Here is a 13,422-nt window from a genome sequence, read left to right as displayed (position 1 = left end):
CTGATGGTTTTTCCCATATTTAATGCAGGTATGAAAGTTTTTATAAAAAATATAATTATGAAAAAGGAATCCTTCATTATTCTTCAGGCACCTTTTCTTTCCTCTGTCCTTCCTTCAATCTTTTCTTATCTACAACTGTCTTTTTCTTTCTCTCTTTAGAAACTGTACAAGGCACCACGTTTTTCAACTCTTGAAATCATGAATCTGCCTTGCTTTAGTTACATGTATAAGAGTATAAGTATATGCTAAAAGATATGATTTCTCATGTATTTAAAAATGTAGAATATAAAAAATGAGATTTTGTATTGCTGTAAAAATTCAAAACCTGAAAACTTTCCCTCCCCTTGTTATTTTTTGTTTTATCTTAAATGGAGGAACATAATTTAGTAAATTGATAAAAAAATCTTACTATGGTCTTATGACAAGTAAGAAGATCCAGCTTTATAATGTATTTAGCTCAAGGTATTTCCTTGGGCAGTTTTTCCAATGTGTTTCTTTAACTTCTAACCATGTCATTGTTAGCTATAGTGCCATATATATACCTTCTGACTAAAGGAATTGTGTGAATTATCTCCCTCTAGGTACTCTCCCGTGTTTACAGAGGAGGACCAAACGTCAGATACATTGTATATTGGCGAGCATATTCCAATGATCCAAATCGCCAATGGAGTACGGTAAGTGATTAGACTTAAGTAATCTCCTTACCTGTATGATATATGGTTTGTTAATTTGATGTTCTCAGATTTTATGATTTTGTAAATAAGAAGTGAAGCTGTAATTCCATGTTCATACACCTGCCTATAACAATCACCTGTCTATTACTGTCACCTGTCTATAACTATCACCTGCCTATAAATTTCACCTGTCTATTACTGTCACCTGTCTATAACAATCACCTGCCTATAAATATCACCTGTCTATTACTGTCACCTGTCTATAACAATCACCTGCCTATAACAATCACCTGTCTATTACTGTCACCTATCTATAACTATCACCTGTCTATAACTATCATCTGTCTATAACTATCACCTGTCTATAACAATCACCTGCCTATAAATATCACCTGTCTATAACTATCACCTGTCTATAACAATCACCTGCCTATAACTATCACCTGTCTATAACTATCACCTGTCTATAACTATCACCTGTCTATAACTATCACCTGTCTATAACAATCACCTGTCTATAACAATCACCTGTCTATAACAATCACCTGTCTATAACAATCACCTGTCTATAACAATCACCTGTCTATAACAATCACCTGTCTATAACAATCACCTGTCTATAACAATCACCTGTCTATAACTATCACCTGTCTATAACAATCACCTGTCTATAACAATCACCTGTCTATAACAATCACCTGTCTATAACTATCACCTGTCTATAACAATCACCTGTCTATAACAATCACCTTTCTATAACTATCACCTGTCTATAACTATCACCTGTCTATTACTGTCACCTGTCTATAACTATCACCTGTCTATAACAATCACCTGTCTATTACTGTCACCTATCTTTAACTGAACCAACTTTCCTTCAAAATCAATAAAGATATCGTTTTGTGAGGAATGCTACACAGTATTTTCCCCTCCAAGTAAGGACAGGTTGACTCCCAATGAAGTATAAATAATGTAGAATGCAGGAATGTATTCATCTTTCAGCCAATGAGCCTCTGTAACTGTTTGGTTTTCATTCTCTTCATTTTCTAGAAAGAGATTTCCAACGTCAATACTACCAAATATGTACACACAGTTGGGGATACCAACTTTTACATGAGGTATGAGGTGAAAGTTCAGGCCTTCAATGATTATGGCAAGGGTCCAAACTCTACTGAAGTCATCATCTACTCGGCAGAAGGATGTAAGTTAGTCCTAAAGTCATTCCAATCAGAACTGACATATCCTGGACAATCAGCTGGCATCATCTCCATCTTCCCTTGTATTGTGTGTTACATACCAAATTTCATTGAAATTTAATGATATTTGGTGTGTGCCTATCATCACATGGTCACATTTTGTTTCTTAAGCAACCAATGAAAAACAAATATCATTTGAATTTTGTCTTGTATTGATACAAAATTTTCATGAATTCTACCTTTATTTTTAAAAAACAAAAACCTGGTCGAAATGTTGGTGAAAATAAGAAACAGATAAGAAAAGGATGAAACACACTACGTCCCCAATCTTTCTTTTTTTTGTTGGGGACTGTTCTGATTTTTCAGCACAGAAATAAGGTATCCCAAATATCAATAACACAGACTGGCACATTCTCTGGAATAGGTCCCACCAACAGGATAACAAAACTTCATTTCACAATTCAATGTTATTTACAATACAAATTGTATCTAAGGGACATCTTTTGTTCTGCTAATTCATAGTCAGATCAGAAGTTTGTGATCCAAAAGCAGCTTCAACACATCAGAAAAAGTACCTTCTTTTATGAAGAAAAATTTATGATTTTATCTGAATTTTTTGGAAAAGTTACAAAGACAAAATGTTTGATTAAATTTCCTTTATTGCATGAATTGAAACAGTAAGTTATAAAATGTATACGCTATGTGTGACCTTGACACTGTAGTGCCTGCTGCTGCCCCAGAGAAGGTCAATGCTGATGGGTTTAACTCGACAGCTATGGAAGTTTTCTGGACACCAGTAGCTAACACCAGGACAGCAATGAAGGGCCTGGTCAGAGGTTATCAGGTTAGTCAGTAGAATCTTTCTCAGAAACTAGACAGACTTTGTCTCACCTCGATTCCATTTTCTTGCTCCATTAGAGAAAGTCAACAATTCAATCTAAATGGTTTCCTGTCCATGGCTGATGATTATTTCATCTATTTACAGATCAACTACTGGCCAAATAATGCTGAAGATCCACCATTGAAGCAATTCATTCGTTACCAGGGACAACGGGACACAGGCCTAGTGATTGGTCTGGAGGCAGACAGTTACTTTTGGTTTGATGTACAAGTGTACAATACCGCAGGCCTGGGCCCCCTCAGTGAGAAATACACACAGGAAACTAAAAATCCAGGTCAATTTTTCTTTTGTTTAAATAGTCTACTCTTTAAGTGATTTCCAAAGCAGCTCTTCATCGACCCAAGTGTATTTCTTACATTACCTTGTTCCTACTCTTTGATTTTTCTTCTTAAGAAATCTTAAATAAGCCTTGCCATGTGTTGGTGTTCATGTGTTGGTGTTCATGCATTGGTGTTCATGCATTGGTGTACATGTGTTGGTGTTCATGTGTTGATGTTCATGCATTGGTGTTCATGTGTTGGTGTACATGTGTTGGTGTTCATGCATTGGTGTTCATGCGTTGATGTTCATGCATTGGTGTTCATGTGTTGGTGTTCATGTGTTGGTGTTCATTTGTTGGTGTATATGTGTTGGTATTCATGCGTTGGTGTTCATGCGTTGGTGTTCATGCCTTGGTGTACATGCGTTGGTGTTCATGTGTTGGTGTATATGTGTTGGTGTTCATGTGTTGGTGTACATGTGTTGGTGTTCATGTGTTGGTGTACATGTGTTGGTGTTCATGCATTGGTGTTCATGTGTTGGTGTTCATGTGTTGGTGTATATGTGTTGGTGTTTATGTGTTGGTGTATATGTGTTAGTGTTCATGCCTTGGTGTTCATGTGTTGGTGTTCATGCATTGGTGTATATGTGTTGGTGTTCATGCATTAATGTTCATGCCTTGGTGTTCATGTGTTGGTGTTCATGTGTTGATGCTCATGTGTTGGTGTATATGTGTTGGTGTTCATGCATTGGTGTTCATGTGTTGGTGTACATGTGTTGGTGTACATGTGTTTGGTGTTCATGCGTTGGTGTTCATGCATTGGTGTTCATGTGTTGGTGTTTATGTGTTGGTGTACATGTGTTTGGTGTTCATGCGTTGGTGTTCATGCATTGGTGTATTTGCTGTAGGTTTTAGAATAAAGTAGAGAAACTTATAAAAAAACCAATTTGTCATTTTAAATTTAAAAAAAAATCATTGAAGCAAACATTTGTTTAGTCATCAACATATCTGAACTCTAACTTTTCTGTCCACAGCTCCATTCCTTTACCCTCAGGAAACCCATGTCCATTCCCAAGGGTCAGATTCAGTCAAAATTACCTGGAGGGGCATCAGTACCTCAGTAGCAGAAGATACTCTTAGGGGATACGTGGTAAGTTATTAGTACCTCAGTGACAGAATATACACTCAGGAGATATGTGGTAAGTTATCTGTACCTCAGTGACCTGAGATACACTCAGGAGATATGTGGTAACCTGTCAGTACCTCAGTGACCTGAGATACACTCAGGAGATATGTGGTAAGTTATCAGTACCTCAGTGACAGAATATACACTCAGGGGATATGTGGTAAGTTATCAGTACCTCAGTGTCAAAATATACACTCAGGGGATATGTGGTAAGTTATCTGTACCTCAGTGACAGAATATACACTCAGGGGATATGTGGTAAGTTATCTGTACCTCAGTGACAGAATATACACTCAGGAGATATGTGGTAAGTTATCAGTGCCTCAGTGACAGAATATACACTCAAGAGATATGTGGTAAGTTATCAGTACCTCAGTGACAGAATATACACTCAGGAGATAAGTGGTAAGTTATCAGTACCTCAGTGACAGAATATACACTCAGGAGATATGTGGTAAGTTATCTGTACCTCAGTGACAGAATATACACTCAGGGGATATGTGGTAAGTTATCAGTACCTCAGTGACAGAATATACACTCAGGAGATATGTGGTAAGTTATCAGTGCCTCAGTGACAGAATATACACTCAAGAGATATGTGGTAAGTTATCAGTACCTCAGTGACAGAATATACACTCAGGAGATATGTGGTAAGTTATCAGTACCTCAGTGACAGAATATACACTCAGGAGATATGTGGTAAGTTATCTGTACCTCAGTGACCTGAGATACACTCAGGAGATATGTGGTAAGTTATCAGTACCTCAGTGACAGAATATACACTTAGGGGATATGTGGTAAGTTATCAGTACCTCAGTGACAAGCTATGGGAGAGATTATTGTTGGATGTGTACCATACCCTGATATATGGGAGAGATTACTGTTGGATGTGTACCATACCCTGATATATGGGAGAGATTATTGTTGGATGTGTACCATACCCTGATATATGGGAGAGATTACTGTTGGATGTGTAACATACCCTGATATATGGGAGAGATTATTGTTGGATGCGTACCATACCGATAAATGGGAGAGATTACTGTTGGATGTGTAACATACCCTGATATATGGGAGAGATTACTGTTGGATGTGTACCATACCCTGATATATCAGTGGAGTTACTGCTCACTAACATTATATACACTGGAGAAGCTAATGAATTATTGTTTTCTTCTTTCCTTGACCGTTTATAGGTGTACTTCTGGCAAGCCAATGAGAACTTCAGGACTGCTACAGAAGTGCAGGTAGACCGCAAACCTACAGAATATATCATCCAGGGACTCAAGAAAAACATTGTGTATGCTGTGAGAATCGCTGGCTTCAGCGGTGGAGGTGCTGGGAAAAAATCACCCACTGTTTACTTCACTTTAGGTAAGGAATATTGTTTCGCCTATAAAGTCCATCTGTAGTTAACAAATGTCTGTCGATAAAGGTCATCTGTCATTAACAAATACCTGTCTATAAAGGCCATCTGTAGTTAACCTGTCCATTAAGGTAAATTGTTTACAAATTCATGTCAATACAGACCTCCATATATAACAACTACCTGTTTATAAAACCCATCTGTACATAACAAATATCTGTCCAAAAAGGTCATTTGTGTTTTAAAATATCTGTCAATTAAGACCATCTGTATATATAACAATTACCTGTCTATAAAAGTCACCTGTTTATAGCAAACACCTGTCTATAAAGGCCATATGTATATATAACAAACATCTGTCTATAAAGGTCACATGTGTATGTAACAAATTCCTGTCTATCTAAAGTCACTTATCTCCAATTCTGTTAGTGGTCTTTATATATGACAGGTTTGACCAATGAGAATAGTAATCTTTATTTTCTAAGGATTACAAGTTTAGACAAAGACTAATCTTCTACCTGGTCCTCTTGTTAGTAAAATTTCATGTGTTAGATAAAAGTTACATATATATACACAATAAACTGTAGTTATATCAGTTATAACAAGGATTAAGATTATCACAGAATGCCGAAGTTGTCATACATACACATTGATCAATTAAATGGCTTTAGCCAAATACACATATATACTATTATAGCAAAGAAATGCAAGAAATGGCATAGTCTAACAAAGCGTGATCCAAGATATTGTATAACAATTTCTATATACTAATCTTTCAATGATTAAAAGATAAGGTAGCCAGTAAGATAATGACTGCTAATAGTTTGCTCAAAAAGTCTAGGATTATTCAGAAGTTATAAATGTTGTTTGAGCTAAAGATCATATAATAATGCAGCTGTTAGTGTCCAGGCCAACCAATTGACCTGATTTTTATAGACATGTATATTGATAAATATTGCCAGAGGTAAATTTTGTTGACTTTTAATACTTTTAATGACCTATACATGTATTTTAATAGTCCATAGTTTAATATTGATGCATGTGATACTTACCTTCAATGTACATCAAAAATCAGCAACTTACCTGAGTATATTTTCATTGTCTATTAACCAGTAAGATTTTTAAGGGTGTATAAATCTATTGTTTCCAGTGAAGTAATTGATGGCTCTTCCTGTTACAGGTGGTATGGTGTATGTTGACCCAACACTGACTGACATCCGAGCTGCAGCATCCATCAATTCCTCATCATTTGTTTCTATTCTGTGTATCGCCATAGTGACATTATTGCTACAAAAATAAGTGCTGAGAAGTGTGCCTGCAGAGACCTACATGCACATTGCTATGTGATTAAATCCATTTGAATCTGTAGAAACTTCATAGATCTGTTAATAACATATCATTTGTCTCTAACATTCCATTGCCACTTGTAAATATGTCCATAAGTTGTGTACCATACCAGCCATCAAGTTCTATATTTCATATTATGTATACTTATGCATGCTTTAATGAAAGTTTTTTCAAGGGTTGAAAACAAGGAATGTCTAATATGTACAGTGAATAAGGTGAATATGTTTACTTGAAACATTCTGAATGTGCATCAATTTATACCAAATTTTAGAGTATTTTTTTACTGTTGACAGTGATGTGAGCGATGTTTGAATCAAACTTCCATAATTCTTTACATGACAATTTTTTGGTCAGTCTGTTGTTGCTGTTAAATAGTTTCAATCCTACCTCCATACAAAATAAAGGAACATGACAAGACCATGTATTATTAAGTTAAGTCAGCAGAGCAAAGGTTTTGCCTTGTAATTTCTTTATGATGTGCTTCAGTATCTGTATTGGAGCATATCTTAAAGGAGGGTAACAGAAAAGTCTAACATTTATAAGATTAGAGATATTTATATACGAGATGTAGATATAAGAATTACATATATATAAAGTGCAGTGTGTTTATCCTAGAGAAGAACACACAACCCTTGTCAAAGTTAAGTTCAGAGGAAACAGAAAAGTCTAACATTTATAAGATTAGAGATATTTATATACGAGATGTAGATATAAGAATTATATAAAGTGCAGTGTGTTTATCCTAGAGAAGAACACACAACCCTTGTCAAAGTTAAGTTCAGAGGAAACAGGAAAGTCTTTCAATCATTTGATGGGAGACATGAAGTGACTAAAGAAAATGACACCTCAAAACTTCTTCAATTTCAGTAACAGAGTTATGAATTTGTAGTTATTACAAAGGAGAAATAAGGTATTTGTCCGTGTACCAGTCTTGTTCTGTAAGTAAAATGACTACCATGATTACTGAGGACAGATAAGATCTGTCTGCTGCTGTAGATGTAGCACTGTTGTTAATTCTGTTATAATTATTTATAAGCAGTGATGTAAACATCAGAAGTTGTATGAATGTGTTAAACTTATCACTTTAGCATTAACTATTATATCATTATCATTTCTGTTTGAGATGTTTACAGGTAATTTTCTCTACCTAATATGTGCGTTTGTGGTCCCTGAAATTCTTTTAAGGTACTGTAAATGTCTTTAATTTCGATGGAACAAATCATGGATAATATCATGAAAAAGAAACATCTGCAAGAACTTCAGATTGATTCATGATCCTGTGAATATAATCTACTTAATATGAAATAATCTTAGACATTCAAAATATATACTAAGATAGCACCATTGGCAGCTGCTATTTCTTTTGTTAAGGTATCGGCTCGTAGCTGGTAAAACCAGAAATCTCATCATTTATTCAGCAATTTGTTTTTAGTTAAATTTTTTTAGCTTCCTCACATAGCATGAAAATGGCATTTATGTATTATTATATATAACATCCGAAATAAGGCTACAGGATTCCATTGTTAGGTGTGGATAAAATTATAGTGGAGCACAGAGTCCACACAGGTGCCAGTTAGTCATCAGTAGATGATGGAACCTGATGGCGTCCACACAGGTGCCAGTTAGTCATCAGTAGATGATGGAACCTGATGGATTCCACACAGGTGCCAGTTAGTCATCAGTAGATGATGGAACCTGATGGAGTCCACACTGATACCAGTTAGTCATCAGTAGATGTAACATATATCCAGCAATATGAACAGTCAAATTATACACAATTCTTTGTTTAGGAATTAACTGAATCGTTTGATTTTATTTACATATGACTTCAACTGGAAACAATTGATGGAGGCTGTAGTGTATTCCTAGATTTAAAAATCTAAGATAATTTGTGAATATGAAAAGTATGGATTCTTGTTTGGTGCAATGTACTCAATCATTACTACACCCTTTAATGATGATGCAAATATTATACTAAACATAATTTTGGATACAGGAGAAGACCACCATTACACTCTGGCCGAGAGTATCACAATCCACGTCACCAAGAACAGAATTCCTTCCCTTACTAGAGTGCTACTTTGTTTTATCTGGTTACCAGTATGTAATGTATAGAAGTATAAAAATTATACCGCACTGTTTAACGGTGCTAGAGATTCTTCTCTCTGGGATCACTTTGAATATTGTGGTGGTCTATATTAAATGAAATCCAACTTTTGTACTAATTATCTGTGATCAAAGTTGCCTTAAGTTATGTCAGAGCAATATTCTCCTTTGATGTTTTTAATACATGTCAACAGATCAATAAACTGTATCATTTTTAACAATTTTTGTGTGGAGTCAATTTTTTAGTGCGAAACAGAACAATACATGACCATCCTATGCCAAAGAAATATTCATGATTTACAATCTCAAAAATTGTAATATTGAGTCAAAATGCCAAGAGAGAAACCATTGCTTGATGTTTTGAGATAAATTGCAGCATGCCAAGTTTTAAAAGAGACAAATGGAAATTAAAAAAAAAACACCAAAAAACAAAGGGCAATAACTTATTCAAAACTGCTGGATATTTCCTTTAACGATCCTAAAGTCTAAAAAATCTTTAAAGAAATTGGCTGAAATCTCCAGACAAGTTCAATATTAAGAAAGCAGGGAGCTGTAATCAACCACAGTCAAATCAAACTTCTGTTCGGGACATCACGCCTTCAGGTCATCATGATTAAGTCTACCAATTTCAACAGAAATTGACTGACAACAGAGCTCTCCAGACAAGATGAATGTAATGAAAACAAGGGGCAGTAACTCTTCAACATAGAATCATATCAAACATCAATATGACGTACGCCTGGATAATTTTAAGCCTACCAAGTTTGAAAGTGATTGATTAGAATATATTGGAGATGATCTCTGGTTAAACAAAAGTTACGACGACAGACATAATACGTCCCATCTTTTGATCAGGTGTGTAAAAAACAGGTCAGTCATTTTATATTATTGTTTAAATTATCCAGTAGCAGAATAACTGAATTAATTACTGAATACAATCTGAAGTCTTTGTCTTCACTTAAACGTATGCCTCATGAAGTTGATAAGAGGTGTAATGATATTGCAACAAGTCACAAGGAGAACTAAATCACTAACTGAATATTCACATTTTATTCAAGGTCATGCAATAATTCCAATGTTATAAGGTCACATGATTGGGTGTTTATAAATGATATTACACACATTTTAACTTCTGTATATGGTAGTGAAAATCAAAACAACATATGACAGTTTTTCTTTATGATTTCACTATAGATGGAAACATTTAGAATATATCTACATTTGTAATGTAAATTATCCAGGAGACTGTCTTTAAATCAACACAGGTATATTTAAAAGATAGAAACATTTTGGCTTTTCCCCCACAGTACTAATTTTAACACTACTTCAATTATATAGGAATATTAGCCACACTGAAATTTTTGTCTTCCAGCACTGTGATCTGTCGCCACACATCACCTCTCTATTATCACAGTCACAACATATAATAACTTTTAACATCTCTTTTTACCACCTTTAGTCTTCACTCATCATATTTGTCCTAACCGTTCAATGTCCAGTTCAATATCTACTAGTTCATATCATAACTAAGTTTGCAGATGCATGTCTTTCACCTCCTTCCTCCATTAAATCAAATCTTCCTTCAAGAAAAACATCTGTTTCCACTACGTCTGTATCCTTGTTCTGCTGTCATCAGTATAATGGAATAGTAAAACAATCACTCAGTTACCGGAACTGTATCGGACTAATTCTTAACCCTATACAGTCCTTTCCAATCTCTGTGACCTGAAAAAGTATAACATTATAATGAAATATCTAGAATTAACAGAGAAAGATTTAATCAATGACATTTTCTTACCTTTCGTCAATGATAACAGATTTTAAGATCACATAACATTAGTAGATTTAACAGGCCAATGACTGCATAACTGTAGATAGCAATCAAAATTACAATCCAGATATATATGAAGAACTACTTGTTTATCCTAGCAACAGCAATTTTTGTTATTTCTCTCCTTCCTCACCCCTTACCCCTATTTCTGTTCTGTTCACTTTGCTCTTTTACACAAAAGGAGGAAATTCACAAAATGTTCTACATAAACTTACCTGTGTTACCCAAAACACCTGTCCCTTATTGTCCGGATGATATGTAAAACTTACCTGTGTTACACGACACACCTGTCCCTTAATGTCTGGATAATATGTAAAACTTACCTGTGTTACCCAAAACACCTGTCCCTTATTGTCTGGATGATATGTAAAACTTACCTGTGTTACCCAAAACACCTGTCCCTTATTGTCTGGATGATATGTAAAACTTACCTGTGTTACCCAAAACACCTGTCCCTTAATGTCTGGATGATATGTAAAATTTACCTATGTTACACGACACACCTGCCCCTTATTGTCTGGATGATATGTAAAACTTACCTGTGTTACACGACACACCTACCCCTTATTGTCTGGATGATAAGTAAAACTTACCTTTGTTACACGACACACCTGCCCCTTAATGTCTGGATGATAAGTAAAACTTACCTGTGTTACACGACACACCTGACCCTTAATGTCTGGATGATATGTAAAACTTACCTATGTTACACGACACACCTGCCCCTTAATGTCTGGATGATAAATAAAACTTACCTGTGTTACATGACACACCTGTCCCTTGTAGTCCGGATGATAAGTAAAACTTACCTGTGTTACACGACACACCTGCCCCTTAATGTCCGGATGATAAGTAAAACTTACCTTTGTTACACGACACACCTACCCCTTAATGTCTGGATGAAAAGTAAAACTTACCTGTGTTACACGACACACCTGTCCCTTAATGTCTGGATGATAAGTAAAACTTACCTGTGTTACACGACACACCTGTCCCTTGTAGTCCGGATGATAACAAGCCCCACTAAGTGGACACTTCACAACAGGTTTTCCTCTGTAATAAACACAACATTTCAGTTAACTACAACAATACAGATATTTTCACTGCTTCATTTAAATTCCAGATGGAGTGAAGCACAAGCCTAAACTGAACATTTCAGATAACAAGAAGTAAAAATCAGGGGTTTGATGTGCAGCCTCTTGTGTCTATCAGGGGTTTGATATTAGCCCCCATGTCTATCAGGGGTTTTGATGTGTTGCCTTCCATGTCAATCAAGGGTTTAATATGGACATACCCCTGTAATATGTAAGTGTGTCTATACAATATATGCCTACTTGTCTTATCAGTGTCGTACCTGTATATAGGCGTAAATGTTGCAGAACAGATATCGAATGGATTGTGTTGGTCATACTTCAACTCATGTGCATCTGTTGGGGTCTTTTCACAGGCAGCCAGCATTTTCCTTGTCTGCAAGCAGAAATAAAATATCTCTAACTGAACATGTTGTTAATCTAACACCTAAAATACCAGAGTATAAGTGTAGGGAACTGCTGATCTTTCATTATCAATTGGGTATCATTAATTATATCTATCAAATATTGATAATTACCTGCTAACTCTAATTGTATAGGTTTGCACTGAAAATACTCGTCATCTGACTGATCTAACCTTCACATGAATCTGTGAGATATCTAAGTATGACCATCTGCATCATTTCACATAGATTGTAAAAAACAGAACTAAACAGAGAACTACATATATTAATTTCAATGAACCAACAAACACCGTAAATTTGCGGGTATAGTGCGCACTCGGGTATAGTGCGCAGGTACTTTTTTGGGGTCAGATTAAAAAAAAAAAAAGATTTTCTACAGAAAGATTAATTGATTACTGGTTACTGTATGTAAACAAATTCACATCGGTGCCTGACTTAACAAGCATGAAAGACTTGGTTAATTGGATAATTAACGGTTCTTAACAGGTAACAAACACATTGAGTATGAGCAGATTGAGGACACCCGGCTTCGGCTGAATGCGTACTATTGCTCAGAAAACGATGTTGTTTTAACTGTCTGAAAAGTTTCAATCCTACCTTGTCCCCATATCTGTACCTACCGCGGTATCCGAAGGTACAATTATAGATTGTTTACACCGACTTCGACATGGGGAAACAGCGAACGCCATTGACTACGCCGAGAGACTTGAGTTTTGTGCCGCCGATTGCCACTTCGACATTCCAGAGTGAAATATCAAGGCATGGAAGAAAAAAAAGACCGTCTAAAGGGCTGACATAGGTGCGACAGCGAAACACACAGGTGGGAGAGAGCTGTTCAACTCTATGCGATCGCCAAGATGCCAGCATCACTGCCAGTACAACAGAACTGCACGTGCAGGCCATGCAGATCAAGAGAGGTCATGGGGTCACCAACATTGGGCATCGGTGGGATGGGCTGTCCGATTTATGAACAGAACGACAATCGCCCAAAAAGACTCATTGAATTCCACAGATACATCATCAAAATGAGGCAGAAATTCAGACATTATTATAGCCCAGAC

At 35.9% G+C, this 13,422-nt stretch overlaps 2 protein-coding genes across 3 annotated transcripts in view; one reads left to right on the top strand and one right to left on the bottom strand.

Annotated features, from left to right (window-relative positions):
* Positions 1-7,183, top strand: part of LOC132557613 (contactin-1-like) — a 36,727-nt gene extending 29,544 nt beyond the window's left edge. Inside the window, exons 19-25 of the mRNA XM_060222120.1 lie at positions 582-674; positions 1,725-1,875; positions 2,593-2,714; positions 2,856-3,045; positions 4,065-4,180; positions 5,413-5,590; positions 6,763-7,183. Coding sequence (XP_060078103.1) covers positions 582-674; positions 1,725-1,875; positions 2,593-2,714; positions 2,856-3,045; positions 4,065-4,180; positions 5,413-5,590; positions 6,763-6,881 — 969 coding nt within the window. The 3' untranslated portion in view covers positions 6,882-7,183. The remainder of the gene's footprint in view (positions 1-581; positions 675-1,724; positions 1,876-2,592; positions 2,715-2,855; positions 3,046-4,064; positions 4,181-5,412; positions 5,591-6,762) is intronic.
* Positions 7,184-10,065: 2,882 nt separating this feature from the next.
* LOC132557577 (coatomer subunit alpha-like) overlaps positions 10,066-13,422 on the bottom strand; it is a 30,576-nt gene continuing 27,219 nt past the window's right edge. For both annotated transcript variants that reach the window (XM_060222079.1, XM_060222078.1), the window contains exons 29-31: positions 12,221-12,333; positions 11,838-11,919; positions 10,066-10,760 (exon numbers count right to left, since the gene is read on the bottom strand). In XM_060222079.1, the coding sequence (XP_060078062.1) occupies positions 10,701-10,760; positions 11,838-11,919; positions 12,221-12,333 (255 nt within the window). In that variant the 3' untranslated portion in view covers positions 10,066-10,700. The remainder of the gene's footprint in view (positions 10,761-11,837; positions 11,920-12,220; positions 12,334-13,422) is intronic.

Source organism: Ylistrum balloti, unplaced genomic scaffold (genome assembly GCF_031769215.1).
Source record: "Ylistrum balloti isolate Yb309-2 unplaced genomic scaffold, AGI_CSIRO_Ybal_v1 Utg370700, whole genome shotgun sequence".
In the NCBI taxonomy this organism is placed as follows: Eukaryota; Metazoa; Mollusca; class Bivalvia; order Pectinida; family Pectinidae; genus Ylistrum; species Ylistrum balloti.
This window is presented reverse-complemented; position numbering and strand designations above follow the sequence as displayed.